The sequence below is a fragment of the Pygocentrus nattereri genome, chromosome 21, assembly GCF_015220715.1.
Source record: "Pygocentrus nattereri isolate fPygNat1 chromosome 21, fPygNat1.pri, whole genome shotgun sequence".
In the NCBI taxonomy this organism is placed as follows: domain Eukaryota; kingdom Metazoa; phylum Chordata; class Actinopteri; order Characiformes; family Serrasalmidae; genus Pygocentrus; species Pygocentrus nattereri.
In genome coordinates this window covers 18,835,985-18,860,778 of record NC_051231.1, presented here as the reverse complement: position 1 = coordinate 18,860,778, position 24,794 = coordinate 18,835,985, and the positions used below count along the sequence as shown (strand labels likewise).

At 38.9% G+C, this 24,794-nt stretch overlaps 1 protein-coding gene across 1 annotated transcript in view; it reads left to right on the top strand.

The window, feature by feature from the left end:
• Positions 1-1,280: 1,280 nt before the first annotated feature.
• Positions 1,281-24,794, top strand: part of myg1 (myg1 exonuclease) — a 46,308-nt gene continuing 22,794 nt past the window's right edge. Inside the window, exons 1-3 of the mRNA XM_017719170.2 lie at positions 1,281-1,604; positions 1,824-1,936; positions 11,284-11,443. Coding sequence (XP_017574659.1) covers positions 1,350-1,604; positions 1,824-1,936; positions 11,284-11,443 — 528 coding nt within the window. The 5' untranslated portion in view covers positions 1,281-1,349. The remainder of the gene's footprint in view (positions 1,605-1,823; positions 1,937-11,283; positions 11,444-24,794) is intronic.

The following is a 24,794-nucleotide window of genomic DNA, read 5'->3' as shown; positions in this document are numbered from 1 at the left end:
AAGTATTGGTCTTTGCCTATATATTAATTAGCAAATTCTTGTCTCAGCATTTTTTTGTGTTTAATTTGCTAGGGTGACCTGCCTGGACTAGTTTGCAGTGGTTTTAAATCTCTCAACTTGTAGATGATTTTCCGATCGGTGGAATAAATTAATTCTAACATTTTGTATATTTTCTTAAAACCCTTCCCAAACTATGAAGACCTCAGAGAGCTCTTTTGATCATAGGCATGATGATATCATTCCCCAATAACAAAAAGCAAACCAGGCCAGATAACTGAGTATTTTATACTCCACAGGATATTCTCTAAAGTTGTTTGTATTATTAACACTTGATCAGGTGCACCTGATTTCAATGTTACATGTTTGAATTAGTGATTAAATGTATGGGTGCACTTGCTTTTTCCGCATAAGACAATTTCTAATTACTTTTACAATTTTAGTAGCACTTTAAATGAAGGTGTGATATCTGTATCTCCAGATATTACTTCTTCACATGATATAATATCCGCGACCCTGAGGGAGAAGCGGCTTAGAAAATGGATGGATGGATGATATAATATCCGCGACCCTGAGGGAGAAGCGGCTTAGAAAATGGATGGATGGATGATATATTTTTTATTCATAATAAAATTAAATAATTGCATTATTATTTGTTATTACCATTTATGTAAGTGTATTAAATGATAAAATGTATTATAATTTATAACCATTATGAGAACTCTCAGGTCATCAGGCCCTAATGCATAGACAGTATACTATACTGTATAGACAGTTAAGGTAAGATAAATTAGCATGGAGTTTTTCAAGGAAGTAACAATTTCAGTTTTTTTGTACGTACTCAAAAACACACGACAGACTTTTACAGATTGTATTTTTTTTTGTCATTTTGTTAATAATTGGCTTTTAATTAATCCACAATTAATTAACATAATTATTCCATAAAAGTTGCAATAATTTAAATAGTGGCAATAAGGAGTCAGATATGATACATTTAAGATGGCCATATTTCGATTCAAAAGGCAACATATTTCAAATTCAAACCGAAGATATTAAAAATTCAAATCTTTTCAAGTAGACATACAAATACATCAACAAAAAAGGCCATGAAACACCGCAAATCAATAAATTGAATTATTTTCCTTTTTCTGTGTTTCCTTTTATAATCCTTTTTTTCATACTTCTTATCTGTCATTGAATGGTGTTATTTGTCCTGTTAAAAGTTACAAAAGACTAATTCAAAACTTAACTGTAGGTGGCAGTATTCAAGCCACGCTCCCAACTCGTCAGTTGTACTAGAAGAAGTCTTCCCGTTTGTACTGTGTAAACTCGCGTGGTGTGTTGTGTGCCTAATGAGACGCATACCGTCGTTTAAGTCGTGTAGATTTTTTGAGCCGTATTTTTATCAGATTGCACGTGGAACGCCCTTTTACCCGACAGCTACAGAAGGATCGCACCTCTTCATAACACGCAGACAATACATGCACTCAGCCAAGAGACCTTGTTTGCAGGAAATGTCTTCTGTTAAAATTGGCACACACAACGGGACATTTCATTGTGATGAAGTCTTGGCGTGTTACTTTCTACGGCAGCTCCCGGAGTACAAGGTTACAAGTGAACTATTTTTTAATGAACTGTTAACATAATTGTGACATTAGCTGTTATGTCAGTCTTGCTAAGATAGCCAGTTAATCACATTAAATATGGGAACTTCACCATAATTACTCGTTAAGATGTAACGTTAACCCATCATTCAGAGAGCTTTGTTGCAGAACCCTTGAAAATGTTGGGAAATTATCTATTAATATTTAATGTTGATCCATTAGGATGCTAAAATCACGCGGACACGTGAGCCTGCAGAGCTGGCCCAATGTGAAGTTGTGGTTGACGTTGGCGGAGTGTATGACCCAAGTCAACAGCGTTATGACCATCATCAGAGGTGGGCCTGTTTTCACATGATCTATACGCGTTCAGCGTTGTCTGTTTAGATATATAAAGAAATTGAGTAACAGTAATAAGCTGTTTTCACAAACCCAGTTCTCCTTAAAAGGCAGGTTATCCGGCCACGGCCACCTCTTTGGTTCGTGTCCTCAGATTCTTTAAACGCTGCAGCCTCGGGCTCCTCCGGCCTCAGAATCTCCTCAAATTTTTCGGTACAGAATCATCAGCTTAAATATTCATCAATCTCAGCAGCGCGAAATGAAAACGAGTGTCGAGTTGTACTGACGTAGTTGTATGAATTCCGATCTGGCTGTTCAGACTGAGTCGCGCTGCCGCAGATCGGATACGGATCAAATTTCAGTGGCACATATGAAAGCGTCTCAAATCTACAGCTGGCAGCCAAACTGGGTCAGTGGTCAGTTTTATTGCTTAATTTACAGAACTTTAGATATACAAATGTTATGGTTTGAATAAATTATTATAAGTACATGAAAATTACTATGGTATTATCTATACCTCGCATACAAACCTTAAACTATATAAATTAGACATACACATTTCTTTACTAATTACTGTAGCCAGTTCTACACCTAAACCTAATCTTAACCTCTGTATCCTGAAGGCATTTTTTCTGCTGTTTTAGTTTAAAAAAAAAAAAAAAAAAAAAATTTGTGGTGAAAAGACATGTTCAAGTGAGGAGCAGCAAAACGTCCAGACTTGAGCAGTAGATAATAAAACACTCTATAAGAACAGATTAAATACAGTTCAGCTGACTATGAACTGAGTAATAAGCCGATAAATTGGAAAAGTGCTACATAGGAAGTTTTTTAAAATTTGTTACATTAGGTAAGATTAATTTTATTGGAGAGCTTGACATTTGCTGTATGCACACAAAAACACAGATTTCAGATTTTTAAAGGTTTTTAATTTTTTATCTGCCCTGCGATGGACTGGCGACCTGTCCAGGGTGTATCCTGCCTTTTGCCCAGTAAAAGGCACAGCTGGGATGGGCTCCAGCACCCCCCATGATGTGGCAAAACTTTATAATGATTATTAAATAATAAACTAATGACAATGTAAAATTACTTTGAATAGTGATTTGATCAAGTGTGAGGCGTTCTGGATGTTCATTCTCAGTGCAATACAGCTTTCTCAGTCATCAGCTCTTTTTATCACTAAACTTTTCAAAATACTTCCTACAATTTTTCAAAACCTAGCAATTTATCATAGAATCATGTCATACATTTATTTGCAACATGATTGATTTTATGTACCAGTCAATTTTGAATATAAATCATATACCAATATATATTGAATACAGTGATTCAAAGTTTCTTTATCACAGTATTACTGTTAACATAAAATGGTTTTTAGGAGTGATGTTCAGGTGTCCACATACTTTTAGCTGTTTGTATGTAATCCAGGGCTGGTCACATTGTAGCTATGCTGTGATGGTTTCTTACAACTATAGGGTGGAGAACAGGCAAATGTGCAGTAACACTGTAGTCTCTAATTATAAACCTGTAAAGTACACCAATATGTTAGGTGATCCTAATAAACTGGCAACTCACTAAAAGTAAAGATGAATGTTTGAAATGAGAGAAAGATGTATGTTTCTGTGTTCGGTGGTGCATGAACCAATGTTAATTGTTTCAGCAATTGTTGGAAAACCTTGCTGGGGTAGTAAATAGGCATCCGCGTGTGGAACTGTTGTGTTGGTTTTCCTGCTAACTAGATAAACACAAGAATAAAAAGAATTTTAGAAATTTAAAGATTTTTTTTTTTTTTACTGAATTTGTCCTGCAGCATTACAAACTACAGTACCGTAGCTGCCCATTTAGCTAAAATTGTACTGAAAAAAGCACTATTACAACAGCATTAATATCACATACTGCACTGCTAGTTTTAATACTCTAGCAGTATTGCATATTTATTATCGATAAGAGCAACACCTTAAGTAGACATCCAAACTCACCTTAGTCATTTTTGCATACTTTTTGCCTAACATTTGCATGATTTGTTGAGATGTAAACATTCATTCAGAGTGGTTTGGTGTAAAATGGTTAATTGTAGAGACTCTAATTTCTTAACAGTCATGATGATGGGAACCAGGGGTCTCCATGCCCACAACACAAATATAGCCATTTTACTATCTAAGGTGGCAGTCGTGGGCTCGAGTTTAGGGAACCAGCCCTGTGACCGGAAGGTTGCCGGTTTGATCCCCTCAGCTGACAGTCCATGACTGACATGCCCTTGAGCAAGGCATCTAACCCCCAATTGCTCCCCGGGCGCCATGGATAGGGCTGCCCACTGCTTCGGGCAAGTGTGCTCACTGCCCAATAGTGTGTGTTTACTAGTGTGCATATATGTGTTTTTTTCACTGCACGGATGAGTTAAATGCAGAGGTCTAATTTCACAGTGTGCAAACACAGAGACAAATGTTTCAAAAGTTTTCTTTGGGGTATATTTTGCTTTACAGCACTCTGCACCTTTCCCCTCCACCATTAAAATTACATTTAACAGTTCTAAGAAGGTAAGTTTCTCTAACACAGCATTTCACACTAAACCACTCTGAATGACTTTGTTTACACTAAAACCCTATAACAGTGGAGTTATTTCTGACAGTGTATGAAGACACAACTGTGTTTAACAACCAGCTTGCTAGATAGCTTACAGGTTTCTACAATAATGTTAAGAGACAGCTTTAAGTTTAAATCTTTATCAAAGTATTCAGTGAAAAACTGCAAAATATAAAGTATATTATGTGCATATCTTACATGCTTTTAGTATCAGTTTTTAAACTAGAGCTGTCCCAAGTAGTATTGAACATTGCATGTGAAAGTGAATTATTACGTATCATTATATATACAGCTTAAGTATCCTATAGAGATGCAAGTGGAAACGAGCTTTATTGTAGCAATAATCAGTTAATCAAAGCACACGTAACACTAGTTTCTTGAGCAGGAATTATGGACCATGTTTTCCTTTTGATGTGAAATGTTTTTGTTTTTTTTTTTACAAAGAAAACCAAAGTAAATAAAGAAGAAAATGACCCATAAAAAAGATAATTGTTTAGTTTTTTTTTTTTTTTTTTGCTTCAGGATATTTTAGTCCTGTGAGCATATGTACATCATGCCTAATTTCTATTTTTAAAATGTCTATTTGGTTTATCTTGATCAGTTTGCATTTGTAGATATGAATTTTCCCTAGGTAAAGAAAAACAAGGATAAAAGTTTGATAATTTTTTTTCTTTGTTGCTACAAATGATGGCACCAACAGAGAGCTGTAGCAGCACCCACTTCAACTGTATTATCCTGCTGTTAACATTTACTCAGGCCTTTTGCACTGGACTCTGACTGAGGAATGATCTAAAACAGGATTAAAATAATACTGTTAATTGCACATTTACTCACCTTATTTGCCAGGATTTATCAAAACAAAGTATAAAAGTGAAAACTGACTGTGCAAAACAGACTTCAGAGATAGAATGTCACAATTAAAAAGGAGTCCATGCAGAGCTAGTTTCACTTTCGGTTGCATCACTGTGCCATCCAGATGTACCAGCATTGAGATAGAATGGGACTGTTTCAGCTCACTCTGACTTTTCATAAAGACTGAGACTGCCTCTACCAATGCAGAGCTGCTTTGTAACAACATCATTGTAAAAAGCTCTATACAAATAAACTTCAGTTGAACTGAACTTTCCAGTTTGCAAAATAGATAAACTTTTAACTTTATTTGTATTACAGTCCAGTCTGTCCTATTATTTGTCTGTATTTACAATGAGCGAAACCCTTTGAAAGACTTTTTTTTTTTGCCTTGGTAACAAAATCGTTTGCCAACTGACTTTGTCACAGTCACTGCACAGCACTGAACACAACACAACACTGTTTTCTGACTATGACTGTGAGCCAGAGGATGACAACTTATAATTATATTTAATAATAAATAAAAAGACCAACAAGCATTTTCAAATTATGTCGAAAAATGACAAAAATGCAGAGACAAGTTTTTTTTTTTTCCTGACAGCAGCAATATGTTGCTCAAAAATTCATATATACCTCTCAGCATATATAGTGCCTTTACAGAGCAAGTTACCCATGCTATTAACTAAGCATGACAGATGCTGGCTTTTAAACTTTGGTATAAATTTAAAAATAAAACTTGACAAATGTTCTGTGAAGAACGTTATTGTTAAGCTTGCAAGCAACTACCCATCCTCTTTGATTAAGGACTTCCTGAAAGCCCCTTTTATACACAGGCATATAATCAACTGCTGCAAACCAGCCATTAGGGGTGTACTTTGTGTACTTCTGGTGCCAGTCCCAAGCCCGGATAAATGGTGAAGGTTGCGTCAGGAAGTGCATCTGGCGGAATACTTGTGCCAAAACTATCATGCGGATCACAAATTTTATTGCCATACCGGATCGGTCGAGGCCCGGGTTAACAACGACCGCCTCCGGTGCTGTTGACCAGCAGGGTGCCGGTGGAAATTGGACTACTGTAGGTCAAAGACCATCAAAGAGGAGAGGAGGAAGGTGGGTTAGAAGGCAGCGAGAGAGAAGGAAAGGCAGGAGTGTGGAGGTTAGAGTAGGGACTCTGAACATAGGGACAATGACTGGTAAAGGCAGAGAGCTTGCAGACATGATGGAGAGAAGGAAGGTAGATATTCTGTGTGTTCAGGAGACCAGATGGAAAGGAAGCAAGGCAAGGAAAAAAACTAAAAGAAAATTGAATATGAAAAATCATTGTTGATACATGTTGAAACATGATACATGCATCATTTACTATGTAAAGAGCTATTGAGGTTTGTTGAACATGCAGAAGATTGTAAACATAGATGTTAAAAATACAGCTCATTTCCAAAAAAGTTGTGATGCTGTGCAAAACGTAAATAAAAACAAAATGCAACGATGTGCATTTAAACCCTATATTTTATTGAAAATAGTACAAAGATAACAAATCAAATGTTGAAACTAAGAAATATTGTTTTGAAAAGAAAAAAAAATGCCCATTTTGAATTTGATACCAACGACACATTTCAAAAAAGTTGGAACAGGGACATATTCACCACTGAATTTCATCACCTTTTCTTTCAACAACACTGTGTTTGGGAACAGAGGACTCCAACTGTTGTAGTTTTGAAAGTGTATTATTTTACCATTCCTGCTTAACATAGGATTTCAGCTGATCAACAGTTCAGATCTCCTTTGTTGTTCAATTGCTTGTTAACACAAATAGCTAATCAGCCAATCACACGGCCGTAACTCAATTTAGGCCCCATTTAGGCATGTAGAGGTGGTCAAGACAACTTGCTGAAGCACAGACCGAGCATCAGAATGGGTGACTTTGAACATGGCATGGTTGTTGGTGCCAGACGGGCTGGTTTGAGTATTTCAGAAACTTCTGATCTATTGGGATTTTCACGCACAACCATCTCTAGGGTTTACAGAGAATGGTCCGAAAAAGAGAAAACATCCAGTGAGCGGCAGTTGTGTGGACGAAAATGCCTCGTTGATGTGAGAGGTCAGAGGAGAATGGGCAGACTGTTTCCAGATGAGAGAAAGGCAACAGTAACTCAAATAACCAACCAAAATCTCTGAGGAATGTTTCCAACTCCTTGTTGAAAGTGTGTCATGAAGAATTAAGGCAGTTCTGAAGGCAAAAGGGGCTCCAACCTTTTACTAGCAAGGTACCTAATAAAGTGGCCGGTGAGCATATGCAGAATGTTGTTTGGCATGGTCTTGCGGAAATAGTCAAAATCCTTCTGTGAAAAACATGTTTATCATTCATCATTAATGATGCCCTCACAGATGTGCCAGTCACGCATGCCATTTTTTTTTGTGTTGTTGGCATCAGATTCAAAATGGGCATATAATTAAAAAAAAAAGACAACATTTGACATGTTGTACCATTTCCAATGAATTATATATTGAATTATTTGCACATCATTGCATTTTGTTCATATTTACATTTGGCAGAGCGTCCCAACTCTCTTGGAAATGGGGTTGTACATGACTAATGGTAAAATTGTCATAGTTGTATTGGCAAAGTGGATTGATATGCATGCAATAATGAGGCCAAATGCACAAATAAGGGGTCTTTTTGGCAAAGAGGAGCTAAGTGAAAGTGGGTCACAATTTGTCAGAAGGTGTCCAAAAGTTATGAATATTGATCAGGAACCTTTAACAAAGATGGTGGTGACGGAGTTTTGTTCAGTGACCTTTTGAACTTTGTACAGTAGGCTGTAGACTTTGAATTAATTGAAAGTGAACATACCAGACAAGGAGTTATTTAGGTCAGTGAACTGAATCAAATGGCACTAAGTGTTTATCCTTTAGACTTTGTAATAACATTTGTACTAGCATTTTTAATTATTTTAGTAAGAGTCTCTTTATATACAAATGTTTATAATTATGTGATTAAACCAATGACAAAATCAATAAACCACAATTACAAAATTACAATTACATTATAATAGCTTGACAAGTAACAGTTCAGAAAAGAATAAAATAAAAACATAAATGAATGAAATAAAACAAATAGATGTATGACATATTGGCAAAATAGAGAGAATGCGTATCAAATAATGCAGTTGCAGAATGTGTGGAGGTGATTAGAGACTAAAAGTTTAAAAATGAGATTCCTTTTAATAAATTGCAGCTCACTTTAGCACTATAGCTGAAAGCAGATTTTCCCAGCTCTGTAAAAGCTCTCAGCACCTGAAGTGCAATCTATATGTTAGAACGAGTCTGATAACCTGTGTTATTCACACTGAGCATTTCTGTGATGTATGATTGCATTTGGCCAGTAAGCACTAAAGATGCCAGTGTGTCTCTGTAGTATACATGATGGGTGTTCTAGATGTAATGAATCGTAAGACGGCATGGTATACACAGTCTAGAGATTTTATAGTAGTTACAGGTGCATATTTGTATAACATGTCACCATAATCCAGAACAGATTATCCAGAAAAATCCAGAATCATTGATCATTAATTACAGTATGATTTGGAATAGGTACTGATTTGTTATTCAGCAAATTAATTGTCTTCCAGAATTTAGAGGAATTTGTAGAAATTACAAATCAAAAATATGACAAAGGATACTCAAGGAAGAGTAGGCAAACATTTCAGTTTCAAAGTTACAACAGCTAGTCTTTTCAGTTATCACATGCAGGGTTTTGCACATCGTCCCAGCTTTTCCTCAAGTGGGGTTATATAGTAAAGCTGTAGTTATTTTTTACTATCATCTTATGTGTGTATAATGTCATTTGTCTTAGCGTTATATTTTGAAGAATAAACTATGTGGATGAAATAAATAAATAATTTCAGAATAAAATTAGTTAGTCACCAGGGTGCTGGCAAGTATTAAGCCAGGGTCCAGTTTGTACACTCTGTGCACCTCTGATGAAATGATATATTTTGCTGATTTTCTAAGTGAATTAATGAACAAAGCATCTGTAGTAAACAAACATAAAACACAAATGAACAAAAAATAAATAAATAAAAACATAACATAAAAGAACTAAGTGTCTGTAGGAAACAATCATTTATATGTACATTTTAATGCACAGTTTGTATTTATTTGCTGAAAGTAACATTTTGGGGGATTTTTACTTTTTTTTTTTTTTAATAAATGTTATCTGACCAGTCCAGTCTATTGTTGAGATGAAAACCCAAGTATTTATGGGGCTCCACTTTCTGTGTCCATTCCCTGGATGTTAACTGGTGGAGGAAGGTTTCTGAACCTGCAGAAATCCACCACTATCTCTTTGGTTTGATTAGGAAGTGGTTCCACCAGTCTACAAAGTCCTGGGTCAGTTCTCTGTACTCTCTGTCATCCTCATCTGTAATGAGTCAGATGATTGCAGAGTGATCAAAAAAAACCTCTGTAGATGACACTTTGGTGAGCTGTACGTGAAATCTGTTCAGGGTGAAAAGTAACTGCCAGGACTTTTCTCTGTGGGGACCTCTGTGTTAGCCCCTCAGGTAATCCAGAATTTGCCAGGTGGTAACCTGGGTATCCACCCCAGTGTTGTTCAGCTTGTTCCTCAAGATCCTAGGCTCAATGTTGTTTAAAGTACTGGAAAAATCAAAGAACATGATTCCCACAGTGCTCCCTGGCCTTTCCAGGTGAGAAAGTGCTCTGTGTAGGAGGTAGATGGCAGCGATTATCCAATCCAATGCCAGGTAGGCAAACTGAAGTGGGCCCATAGATGAGCTCACCAGATGGCCCGCTCTCTCTAGCGTATTCATCAGGTTCAATATTGGTGCCACCAGCCTGTTTTCAGCACTGGTGCCACACACAATTTTTCCCAAAGTTGTGGTACTCTCAGGCTCATGTTGAACATGTGTCCAACTATTTCACACAGCTGATCTGTGAAGGACTTGAGGAGCCTGGCATTGATACCATTCAGACCTGAAATATTCCTGAGGTCCTGTTGTAACACCTGGGCTGTTGTAAGACACAAACAGGAGCAGGGGTGCTGGGTGCTGAAGTGGACAGGTAGGTGGTTGGGCTGACAGCAGGGGAACCAGTTGGGGTGTGGGAGTGTGAGGTAAGAGTTGTGGAGAGGGGGGCGAATGTGGGAGAGGGGGCAGGACAGTACACTAGGAGTGCAGGGGGCGGGGGTGGGGGGGAGGGTTATAACAGGGATAACTGTGTAGGAGAGCTGAGTGATCAAATCTATTGAAAAATGGATTGAGATCATTCATCCACTTTTGGTCCCTTACAGCCTGGGATCCTAATCCGGTTGTGTGTTTTTGCCCTCCAGTTTGATCAAAGGATGTTGCCAATCCAGTCTTTTTAATACATGTGCAGAAAGTAACATTCTAGACTGAAATGGGATTGTTTTGAAGTTTTTTTTTTAATGTACATAGGTTTTGATCCAGTTTAATTGACCCATTTGGGGGGAAAAAAATCAAAGCATAATTATTCATTTCCATGTGCAAGCCCCTGCAACTGGATGAAATTGGCTACTGGCCTATAATAATGAGATCCTGCCATGACTTCTCATTGGTTTCTTAAGAAATGCTAAACTCCTTGAAGGGCCTGGTCTTGCCCACATTTCTTTTCAAGTCTAGTTGAAATCATAGCCTGGATACAGAGGATTCTTGTTGGTTATTTATAATTGGACTTTGCTGTGGTGAAGCTATGAACAGAAACATTTTGTACATGACTTGTGATTCACTAAAACCGAGTTGAAACAAGTACAAGTAATATGCCAAGTGTTTCCAAATAAATATCAAATTATGTTAAGACAATTTTTTTTTGACACATCATTAAGGGTTATAACACATGCCTCTGCAAGCCCTCAGTGTAACATTTTCTTTTTTTTTAACAGATCCTTTGTGGAGAGCTTCAACAGTTTATGCCCAGAGAAGCCATGGGTAACCAAACTGAGCTCAGCCGGTCTGGTTTATTTTCACTTTGGTCGACGAATTCTTTCCCAGCTTACAGGGCTGACACAAGACAGCAGACAGTTGGAGATCCTATTTGATAAGGTTAGTTTCTTTAGCCTTTGATTGAAACATCAAATAATATAGAAAGATATGCAGTAAATACTATTGTTTATAAGGTTAAAGCTGTTGATTTTGATTTGCTGACTTTTGCTAGGGCTTAGTGATTTGGGGAAAATATTGTGATTTTTTTTTTTTTTTTTTTTTTTTTTTTTTTTTTTTATCAATAGGGCAACTTTAGTGGTGTCCTAACTTCTGTTTTATCCATCGGTTGTGACAGGCAGCATAGTTTACTATAACTTGAATAATAATTATGCATTAATGTATGTTACAGTGGTTAAACCTTTTGAATGTTATTTTTTTTCTAATTCATTTTTTAAACATCCAAGACACTGCAGATACAGTCTCTGCTGTCTCTGTTGATTATCTTTTGTGTGTTAATGTTGATCAAAACTCATCAAAGAAGATATTGTAGCAATGGTGGTGAATAATGATAAGACAAGGAGTTAAATGCATAGCTGTTTATCAGGAAGAATAACGTACTGTGGCTTGGATGCTGGATAAAGCTTTGAGAAACGGAAACTGAACCCTGGGAGACAATGGTTATGTCTACATGCAAAGATTTTTGCAAATCCGATTAAATAAATTCCGATTACAGATTAAGACTGAAGTGTTTATATGCTCCTATATGCTTAGACCTTTCGTTGACTCCCTATACCTCTCTTTATTTGCTTTCCACCTCGGTTTAACTTCTTTACTACAGTCCTAATATCGATGTAACTATGGCTGATACATCTGGGGACAAAGATTTTCCACAACATTTTTTCAACAACGCGGTCCCAGAGACTCAAAGACGAGAAAAAGTAAGTTCTGGAATCTGCTGAGGGGGACGAAGCTAATGTCCATGCTAATACTCAAATATGGGTATTATTATTATTATTATTATTATTATTATTATTATTATTATTACTATTACTTATTAATAATATTATTATAATTGATTATTATATTATAATTATTATTACTAAATATGGGTAAATATATTTAATACTAAAATAAAAATCAAATATGGCCGCTCTCCTCACTGAACTCGGATCTATCAGTTGTCGTCTGGATAATATAGAGGGCCATCTTCAAGATATTGCTGGTACGGTCTCCTTGGTGGAGGCCTCGTTATCTACTTTGGTGACACGAGTTACCGCCACAGAAGGCAGACTGGAGGAAGCTGAAAACTGACTCTCGGCGGCAGAGGACTCACTAAATAAACACAAAGCCCAACTCACCAAACTGTCCAAAACAGGCGAAAGTCGACGACCTAGAAAACCGCAGGAGAAGGAAAAACCTTAAAATTGTCGACCTACTGGAAAATGCAGAGGGAAATGTCCCCTTGGCAGAGTTTCTCCAACTCCAGATTCCCTCTTGGCTGGATCTTCCCGCCAGCATCCTACCCATTGAAATTGAACTGGCTCATAGATCTCTGACTTCAGCACCTCAGTCCAGGAGCACGCCACAGAGCGCCCTGGTCCGCTTTTTACGGTTCACTACAAAAGAGGTCATCCTACGAGCTGCATTGAAGAAACGTTCAGTCTCTCACAACAGGTCAAGCCTTCGCTTCTACACTGATCTTTCGGCTGAAGTTCTACGCAGGCGGCGCGAATTTGAGGCTGAAGTGAAGGCTCTGGCCGAGCGAGGCATGTACCTTGGTTTCACCTACCCAGCCAAGCTCCGGTGTGTTCGCGATGGGAATGTACAGTTGTTTGACAATTTAGAATCAGCACGCAAGTTCATTGCTTCCCTTGATAATGACTTGGACTGAGCCCATTTCAATGCAAATTCCTTTATAGAGGTGGAATGTCTATTTTACCGGTGGGGCTTTATTTGAATTTAGATGCAGCGAGATGTGAGTTGTATTTTGAACATTTTTTTCATAGTTATCGCTCCCACCGGTGACTTGACTTTACATGTCTTTACATGAGGGTGGATGGGACGGTAAGTCCTGAACGGCTGTTGTGACTTTGAGGTTGCCAGGTATGTTGATCTTCGGCATCACCAGACCTCCACGTTACATCGGTGGTGCCTTTTCGCTTCAGGGTATGCCTTATCATTTAGGGATGAGGCCGGGGAGGGGGGTGGTTTACAGTGTACTTGTTGTTGGGAATGGGGTTCTCTGCCTGTGTTTTTTGTTCATTAGTCCGTGGGGTTGTGTTTTGGGGTTGTGGGGTTTTTGCTCTTAATACAGTGTTGACATGAATAGTACGGTTAAACTTGTTATGTGGAATGTGAAGGGCATAGGGGATGTTGTGAAGAGGAAAAAAAATCCTACATTTCTTAAACAAAAGGTTGATATAGTCTTATTGCAAGAAACACATCTATCTGCTCAGGAACATTCAAAACTCAAGAGGGACTGGGTTGGCCAGATTTATTCATCATCCTATAGCTCTAAGAAGAGAGGTACAGCTATACTCATACACAAACATATTCCTTTCATTTTGGATTCAGAGAGAAAAGATACAGATTATATATATATTTTGCTTACAGGCTTCATATTTGGACAGCATATTACAATCTTGAACACATATGCACCTAATGAAGATGACCCAAAATTTATGTCACATTTAATTTAATTATTCAATGAATCTTGCAAGGGCCTTGGGTTCCTGGGTGGCGATTTTAATTGCATATTGGATTGCATATTGGATATTGGAAGTCTTCTTCATTGCCCATGGTTAATTGTAAATCTTCTAAAACACTTCGACATATGAGTGCCCAGCCTGGCCTGGTAGATATCTGGAGAGAACTGCATCCCTTGTTTATTGTGTTTATTGTCATATGTACAGAGGAAACAGGTTTCCTTATATACAATGAAAAGCTTACTTTGCTCCTCGCTAAGAATGCCAGATATAACATTAAGAATATAAAGAGTATATATACAACCATATATATTAATCAAGAAATAGTGCAATGTATAAATTACAGTGGTATGGATAAATAGTGCTGTGCCTTGCCGGGAACATGATTATCTGCAGCGGAAATGAGTAGTAAAGTGCGATAGTGCAATTGTAAACATGTGCTACAGTTAAAGTGACAGTAGGTGCAGGTTATTCCTGAGGAAAGAGTTCTTTACCAGTGGGGTACACATCACACGTCCGTACCTAAGTCTGGCAGACCGAAGTGTGAATAGTTATTTCTGGTTCAGAACTCTGATTGCGGTGGGGAAGAAGGAGTTCTTTAGCCTGGAGGTCTTGCACATCATACTCCTATACCTCCGTCCTGAGGGCAGAGGTTTGAACAGACCGTGCTGGGGGTGGGTGGGGTCTTTGATGATGGAGGCAGCTTTCCTTTGGACTCTGTGGTTGTAAATGTTCTGCAGAGAGTGCAGTGGAGAATTGGTGATCTTCTCTGCAGTCTTCACCACTCTCTGTAGGCATTTACGATCCATCACGGTCAAGCTGCCGTACCTCCCGGTGATGCAGCTGGTCAGGAGGCTCTCAATGACGCAGTTGTAGAAGTTGCTGAGGATCACCGGAGACATCCCAAACCTCCTTAGCCTCCTCAGGAAGTACAGCCGCTGTTGAGCCTTTCTGACTAGCTGCTTGGTGTTCAGTGACCATGTGAGGTCTTCACTGATGTGGACACCCAGGTATTTAAAGCTGCTCACCCTCTCCACCTCGAGCTCCCGGATGAAAATTGGCCGATGAGGTCTCCTCTCCTTCCTCATGTCCACTATCAGCTCCTTTGTCTTGTCCGTGTTGAGGATGAGGTTGTTATCATCACACCATGACACCAGTCTGGTCACCTCCTCCTGTAGGCTGCTTCATCTCCACCAGTGATACATCCTATCACTGCTGTGTCGTCAGCAAACTTCAGGATGATGTTGTCCTTGTGGGAGGCGACACAGTCATGGGTGAACAGGGTGTAGAGAATAGGGCTGAGGACGCAGCCCTGTGGAGTGCCGATGTAGGTGGTGATGCTGGCTGAAGTCCTGTTGCTGATCCTGACAGACTGGGGCCTGCCAGTCAGGAAGTCCAAAAGCCAGTCACAGAGGGTGGGGTGCAGGCCGAGTGTGGAGAGTTTGTGGGTGAGTTTGTGTGGGATGACTGTATTGAAGGCTGAGCTGTAGTCAACAAAGAGCATCCTGATGTAGGAGTCTTTGTTTTCCAGGTGGGAGAGGGAGTAGTGAAGGGCAGCAGCGACTGCGTCCGAGGTGGATCTGTTGTGACGGTAGGCGTACTGCAGGGGGTCCAGCGTGTCTGGTATACTGTCTTGTATGTGGGCCAGCACCACTCTCTCAAAGCACTTCATAATGATTGGAGTGAGTGCTACTGGTCTGTAGTCATTCAGGCTGGTGGGGGGGCTCTTCTTAGGAATGGGGACAATGACTGTCCTTTTATAGCAGGTAGGAACAATGCTCTGGCTGAGAGAGAGATTGAAAATGGAGGTCAGTACATTAGCCAGCTCGTTCACACATGCTCTGAGGGCCCGCCCAGGAATCTTGTCTGGTCCTGGTGCCTTGCGCGGGTAGATCTTTCTCAGAGCTCTGCAGACCTGGCCTGTTGATACTGACAGAGGGGGGGACAGGGGTTGTGTGGGCTGTGTGTGTGTGAACCTCCCGGTGCTAGTGCTGGAGGTTTCGAAGCGGGTGTAGAAGGTGATGAGGTCGTCCGGTAGGCTGTCTGTGGAGCTGATGTTGCTGGTGATGGTCCTGTATTCTGTAATGTGTTGTAGGCCTTGCCACATCTGCCTGGAGTCAGCAGTGGAGTAGAAGCCATCCAGTTTCTCTCCATACTGCCTCTTGGCTGCTGTGATGACTTTCCTCAGTCTGTACTTCGCAGCTTTGTACTCTGTCTCATTGCCTGATCTGTATGCAAGAGAGCGAGCATGGAGCATGTGTCGTACCTGACTGTTTATCCAGGGCTTCTGGTTGGGGAACCTCTTCACTTGTGTGGTGGGCACGATGTTCTCCACACACGTGCTGATGTAGCCAGACACATGTTCAGCATATTCCTGTATGCTGACAGAAGAGTCCTCCGTAGTGGCTGCAGCTTTAAACACATCCCAGTCTGTCGTAGCAAAACAGTCCTGCAGTATGCTCTCAGTCTCCGGAGACCATGTCTAGGGATTATACATTTTATTCTCACCCCCATGGCTCCTATTCAAGGCTTGATTACTTTTTTATTCCTACCAACTGTATATATATGGTGAAGGACTGTCAAATCGACCCTGTCTTATTATCCGATCACAGTCCAGTATATTTAAATATCGCATTAAATTTAACATCATTAAAAACACCTCAGTGGCGATTTAATACGTTCTTATTAAAGATTTTTATTTCTATGTTAAAGACAGAATTATGGATTATTGGCATGACAACGGCAACTCTCCAGTTACTAGTGCAATTAAATGGGATGCCCTCAAAGCCACTTTGCGAGGTCACTTGATTTCTTATGCATCTCGCCAGAAAAAACTCAGAGCCGAAATCCAGAAAAACTTGGAAGCTGAAATTGTGCAACTAGAGCAACAACATAAACAAACACAGTCAAATATAATTTGGTCCTCACTTGTAAATGCTAGATTAAAACTTATAGACTTATAACTTATATATAAACTAATATAGACTATAAAATCCTAATAAAAGCGCTGTCTCGCCGACTGGAAAAACTTCTTCCATACATCATTAAACCAGATCAGACGGGATTCATTAAATCTAGATATGGATCCGATAACATTCGCCGTCTTCTTAATTATTAGAAATCTTCTTGGCAAAAGAAAAGACCGTTTTAATTGTTTCCCTACATCCTGACAAAGCGTTTGACAGGGTTGAGTGGAAGTTTCTCTTTGCACTAATGGAGAAAATTGGGTTAGGGAATAATTTTATAAATATAGTTGTATTCAGACCCCAGGGCCTCTATAAACACAAACAATCTTTTATCTGATAGTTTTTCAATTAGAAGAGGATGTCGTCAGGGCTGCCCTCTGTCACCTCTGTTGTATGCCCTAGTGATAGAACCCCTCACTGAATACATCAGATCTAGTCCCGTTACTTCAGGAGTCTCAGTGGGAGAATCGGATCAGCGCATCTCATTATTCGCTGACGATATACTTCTATGTTTAAAGAATCCAGCGACATCTGTTCCTGAAATTATAAACTTCCTGAAATTATAAACTCCACCCTTTCCCGCCTGAGAACCATGGCCTTGGATTTGGAGGTACTGATCCTCATCCCGGCCGCTTCACACTTGGCTGCAAACCGATCCAGCGAAAGCTGATGTCCCCAATAGGACCACATCATCTGCAAACAGCAGCGGTGTGAACTTGAGGTCACCAAATTCGACTATAAGCATATCATTCAGATAAATGTCCCAGATTATATTAATCTAAATACCCCATTCCAGTTTACAAATACAGGATTTCGGTACCTTGGCATAACAATTACTCCTGACCTGAATAATTTGTATAGGTCCAATTATTCCCCTATTTTAGAAACCATAAGGAAATATTTAATGGAATGGTCATGCTTACCTATTACATTTTTTGGCAGAATTAATGTAATCAAGATCAACATCTTACCTAGACTGCTTTGTCTATTTCAAAACCTGCCCTGCCATTTGACTCCCATATTTTCAAAAAGGTAAACAAATTAATAAGCAGATTTATTTGGGATAATAAAAAACCCAGATTGAAATTATCCATCCTTCTAAAACCTAAAAGTCTAGGGGGCGTATCCCTACTAATTTTAAATCTATATTTCTGGGCAGCTCAAGCGAAACAGATGTGTAGTTGGTTTTCGAACAGAACCCTTTATATATAATTTTGATAAAATACCATCTCTCAGATAATTTTGTAGTGTACAACATGTTGCTTTCTTGGAGAGATGCTAGAAAATATATGAAAATCCCTAACTGTATCTCTTTATGGTCAGCACTCACCCTGAATCCAGATCTACCATCCCAGCTTGGGGACATTGGGCTTAACAATTGGAAATTAAGGGGCATAGAGGATTTTTCCAGTTTATTTACAGCTGGAGTTTTAAACTCATTTGAACAATTCAAAGCATTATTTGGACTCCCTAACACTGAGCTTTACAATTTTTTTCAAATCAGACACTTTATCCAGTCATGCCAGAAAGGGGGCAAGTATAGATTTCAACTCAATGAATTGGAGAGTCAGATTACTTTGAACAGTTCAGAAAGTATAATCTCAAACCTTTACACTGCTCTATCCAATATGGACTCTTCACATTATGATAGTCTCAAGCTAACATGGGACAAAGATCTAGGACTGACATTTGATGATGATGTCTGGTCAAATATTTGTAATTGGATCTTTCCTAAATGTACTTCTACTAACGTCCATGAACAAAACTTTAAACTTTTTCATAGGCTGTATCTTACCCAGGTCCGTCTGCACAGGATATTCCCTAACACCTCAAACATGTGCTTTAAATGCTCTGCCGATGTGGGCATGGTTCTACATGTTTTCTGGTCATGCGTCAAACTACAGAATTACTGGAGGGAGATTCATTTGGCCATACAAGAAATAACTGGCATACAATTTGCTATGTCTCCAGAAGTGTAACTCTTAAATGCTGTGGATCCCTCACTGGACAAGGGTACCATTATTATTTTACATATTTTATTCTATCTCGCTAGAAAGTGTATTCTGTTATTATGGTCAAAAACTGACATTCCATCCAAAAAGATGTGGCTAAAGCAGATTGACAAATGGTTACCTACGGAAAAACTAACTTACGAGTTGCACCAGAACGCAAAGATTTATCAGAATTTTGTCCCCTTTACAACTGTATCTGGAAAAGGCCAACTGAAGTTCTTTCTAGGCGCTCATCTGTACAATTGAACATCCTATTATGTTTTGTCCCTTCTCTGTTCAGACTCAGCACTGGAAGAAAAAATGTTTTTATACTTTCTATATTAAGAGACACAAATTTTGTTTTAATTTTATTTTACTGTTTGTATTATACTGTTACCCCAGACTCTGTATTTTTGTATATTCTTTTATTTTTTATATTATGGCAAATAATGTAAAACCCAATAAACAGTTGATGATAAATTTCAGCCAGAAAAGAAGAAATTCTAAACCAGGTCCAAAATATTGTTTTGTTTTTTTTTTTATCTTGTTTTTCCATCATCTTCCATGACTTTATAGACTCTAAAATAGATTTTCAAAATTGATTTCTTTTGTTTACCACTTTTCAATTTTCAACATTGTTCTGATGGAGAAACAAAGCCTGAGCCTTTCCTAGAGGGTCAGGAGATCCATGTCATTAACCTACTTAAAGGTTAGAAAATTATGCAAGTCTGCTATCTACAAACAATTACTGATTTGCTGATCAGCCCATAAATTCTCTACCAGTTAATTCGATCTATTGATAACAAGACAAAGTGAAATTGGTTTAAATAAGCATATAAGCATATTCCTGAAAAAAAAAAAAAAAATATGTCCAACTCCTCACCAGTACTTATTTAGGAAGCGGCTAGAGGAATCTCTTTCTGAGACTCGTAAGCCGTTAAAAGAATATTAAAATTAAATGTAATGTTGAAGATTAAGTTTAATCTCATTAGGCCAAGAGAATTACTAATTGATAAAAAAAAAAAAAAAAAAAAAAAAACTAAGAGCATTTGCACGGTCCCATTCTGACAGCAATATAAGTTAGCTGTCATTTAAGGTGCCTTATTTTGACCAGATTTGAAGGCAGCATTGCATGTATCCTTCTTGGCAAAGGCAGTCCTATAATGCTGTACAATGGTTAAAAATTGCATCTCTTCATTATGAAAAGCATGGCGGATGGACTAGTCATTTCTGGCGACTGAGAGGTTAAGAAATGTAAGTTATTTCTTGTCTTTTGTCTTTATTCTTTTGATTTACTGTCATATTTGTTTAACATATTTGTATTTTCATATCATTAGAAATGATTCCTCTGGTTGTCCACTTGTCTAATTTTGCCTGATAGGCTGTGTCTGTAACTTGTTAGCTTAACTAGCATGCTACATAGAAGAGAGAGTCCAATTTAAAATACTGATTGATCACTGATTAGTAGTTTGTCGATTTGATGCTGCACTGTGAGATAATGCTAATCATTTAGATTTTTTCTGTGCTTAGGGACTAAAGATATGAATTAACGTAGCATATTAACGTTACAGAAACAGGCACTGGCCAAGGAAGAGGAGCTGCTATGGCTTTCATGGGGTGAGAACTTTGCACAGCAAAGAAAAGTGAGCCGCATGTGAGACAAGGCAAGTTTATTTATATAGCACCTTTCATACACTGCTTTCATTCAAATTAAAACATGATAAGACATTATTAAAATAATAATAAAAAGTGAAATAAATAAATAATAAATAAAGGATAATAAAGTGCCATTAGAAAAAAGGGTGAAGGGCTGGAAAAGCAAAAAATGTTTTAAACGGAGCTGAAAGCCTGCTCAAATAGAAATGTTTGTTCCCTGCTTTTTTTACTTCTAGTTAGAACTCTGACAACTCTGTTTTGATTGATCTGTTTGATTACCTTTTTTGGGAGTCCAGTTAGGAAACCATTACACATCAATCCTGCTAGATAATAAAGATGAGGATGAGATTCTCCAGATCTGGTTTTGTTAGAAAATCGCTGATCTTGTTGATGTTTTTAAGGTGTTAAAAGACTCACTTAACTGCTTTAGTGCTAAAACTAAGATCAGAGTCTGTTAGTATACCAAGTTTACATACAAGTTCTTTCGTAGGGCTCCAGATAGACAACTAGTCTGTACCCCTCATTGGTATTCCCAAATAAAACAATCTCTTTTTTTTTTATCTTTATTCAGCTGCAGAAAGTTTTGTCCCATCCGTGTTATGATATTGTCAAGGCACTTGCAAAGTGAGTCAAGGGAACCATAGTTGACTGGGGAAAGTGCCAAGTAGAACTGAGTCTCATCGGCATAGCTGTGGTAAGATAGCCAGCATGCATAAATTAAAAAAGAGTGACCCAAGAATTAAAATACCCAGTGTTTTAATCTGTGAAATAAAAAGGGGAAGACTGTTCTAGATGTTTTTGAATATATTTAGTTTTTCTCTCTCAGTGAATGCCTTGGGCTTAAATAGATCATAGCATGATCTTTGTAAATGGCTAACTGTGAAGGGTTTTTTTTTTTTTGGTGTGGTACTGCAGTTTGAGCCAATTTAGTTATATGGTCCACATATAACAAATTTTGTTTTGAAAAATCATTGAAACAAATATCATTTTCACCTCCCAGAACCAGAGCCACTGAAAAAGTGGGAGGTCATTGTTCAGTTCTATAATGCCCTTTTTAAAAATTCTCCCTGCTCGCAATGTTGTGTTTTTCTTTTTCAGAGATGTAGCCTCCTGCAAGCCGTGGACTGAGGGTTGTCAATCACACAGACCTGTTGGACCACATCCAGACACTTTTTAGATGGCTCTGATAAGCATTTTTTGGTAACACTTTATTTGAAGGCTACCTATACATAATGGTATACCTACACATAATGGTACCTTCATGACGCATTCATAAGCACTGAATAAGATAAGTCCCACAGCGGGGAAATTCACAGTATTACAGCAGCAGCAGAGTAACAGGAGTAAGGCACTCAGTAATAGAAATGGGAAACAGTATAAACCTTATCAACATTCTAAATAATAAAAATTAAAGCTAAATCTCTAGACTATTTACAGGAAAATAAGGATAATAATAAAATAAGAGTTGCATAGGAATCTGTATTGCACTTAGCGTATTGCACAATGAAGAATGTTCGCATTCTGAATGTAAGTGTATATTGTATGTGTGTGTGGTCTACTGGGAGTAGTGCTGGTTGTACAGTCTCACAGCAGCAGGAAGGAAGGACCTGCGATAGCGCTCCTTCACACACTTGGGGTGAAGGAGCCGGTCACTGAAGGAACTGCCCAGTGCTGCCAGAGTCTCATGCATGTGGGAGTAGTTCTCCAGCATGGATGCTAGCTTGTTCAGCATCCTCCTTTCTTCCACCGCCTGCACTGGGTCTAGAGGAGTCCCTAGGACCGAGCCAGCCCTCCTGATCAGTTTGTCCAGTTTCTTCCTGTCTGCAGTGGAGATGCTGCCGCCCCAGCAGACCACTCCATAGAGGATGGCTGATGCCACCACTTTGTCGAAAAAGGTCCTCAGGAGTGGCCCCTGCACTCCACATGACCTCAGTCTCCTGAGCAGGTATGAGTCTCCTGAGTCTGCTCTGTCCCTTCCTGTAAAGTGCAGCTGTGTTGTCTGACCAGTCCAGTTTACAGTTAAGGTGCACACCCAGGTACTTATGAGTCCACTCTTTCAATGTCCGTTCCAGTTCTTCCCCGCATTGATCTGTAGGTGATTCCACAGACACCAGTCCACAAAGTCCTGAATCAGTTCTCTGTACTCTCCGTCGTCCTCATTTGTGATGAGGCCGACGATTGCTGAGTCATCAGAGAACTTCTGTAGTTGACAGTTTGGTGAGTGGTACATGAAGTCTGCAATGTACAGGGTGAAGAGGAACGGTGCTAACACCGTCCCCTGTGGGGCCCCTGTGTTACAGACCACCATTTCGGACACACAGTCCCTTGTCCTCACATACTGTGGATGGTTGGTGAGGTAGTCCAGTGTGTTAGGTGATGGCCCAACCCTGCCTGTTCCAGCTTGTCCTTCAGGAGCCCAAGCTGTATGGTGTTGAAAGCATGGGAGAAATCAAAGAACATGATTCTCACAGTGCCCCCAGGCTTCTCCAGGTGAGAAAGAGCTCCATGCAGCAGGTAGATGATGGCGTCATCCACCCCGATGCCAGGTTGGTAGGCAAACTGAAGTGGATCCATAGATGAGCTCACCATAGGGCGGAGTTGTCTAAGGACCAGCCTCTCCAGTGTCTTCATCAGGTGTGACATTAGTGCCACCGGCCTGTAGCTGCTGAGGTCCTTTGGGTGCTGTGTTTTTGGCAATGGCACCACACAAGATGTTTTCCACAGTTGTGGTACTCTCCCCAGCTTCAGGCTTGTGTTGAAAATGTGCTCCACTATCCCACACAGCTGATCTGCGCAGGACTTGAGGAGCCTGGCACTGATGCCATCCGGCCCTGTAGCCTTCCTCGCCTTGATCTTCCTGAGCTCATTTCTCACCTGGGCCATTGTGAAGGTCAGACTGGAGCAGAGGGGGTGCTGAGTGTTGAAATGTGTGAACGGGGTGTTACGACAACCAGCAGAAGAACCAGTGGGGGGTGGGTGTGAGCTGAAAGTTGTTGGGCTGGGGGTGGGTGTGAGAGAGGGGGTAGAGCAGCATGCTGGAAGTGCCAGACAGGAGGGTTTCAGCAGAGATGTTTGTGTAGTGGGAGGGGCGGGTGAGTGATCAAACCTGTTGAAAAACAGAATAATGTGTTTATGAAGCACTACTTGAACATTTATTAAGTGCTTATGTCGGTTCTCGCAACCTGACATAAGATGTTTTATGAAATAAATGACATTGTACTGACATAATAAGAAAAAACATTGAACATATTTACAGCACTAAACATATTTAAAACACTATACATAACTATTTGTCAGCATTCTTAAGACAACATTGTACTGATATCAGGTTAAATATGCCTGGAAACTACCCCCTCTTCGCTCCATGGCATGGATAAGATGATTGATGCAATTATGTATAGTGTTTTAAATATGTTCAACGTTTATTCATATTATGTCAGTACAATGTCATTTATTTCATAAAACGTCTTATGTCAGGTTGCGAGAACCGACATAACCACTTAATAAATGTTCAAGTAGTGCTTCATAAACACATTATTCAGTGCTTATGAATGCGTCATAAAGCCCTTATGTAGGTAGCCTTCAAATAAAGTGTTACCCATTTTTTTAAAGCTGTGTTTTATTATCATTCTTATTTGTTTCAAACTTTTCTGTATATTTATTACATTACATTTTAAGTACGATACAAACATTTACTATTTTACTATCAAATATTTACAAGAATGTTACTTCAATGTCTGTTCCAAGCTTGAATTATTTTTCATTAAACTGAAATTACAGTTTTCTTTGGCTTAGAATTGATCATTATTCTCACTTATGATTCTTTGACACATGAATTTTGTAAACAAAGGTATAGTTGAAAGTTTAATAATTGCTTTCTATACAAAAGCATGCACCATTTAGCAAAAGTTATAAAAATCACTAAATGTTTGAAACCAAGAATATGATTGTGGTGACTCACATTTAGCAGGCTGAAAATTCAACAGAAAAGGGGGCTATTATCCCTCAAAATGATTTAGGGCTGATGTCATGGATAAAGATTAAGTGTGGATTCCAAAATTCCAAACCAATATGTAAATGTGCATTTATTGTGTTTGTGGATAACAATGTTTAGTTATGCTGGGCTACTGTGCTAAAATATTGTTTTTTTTGT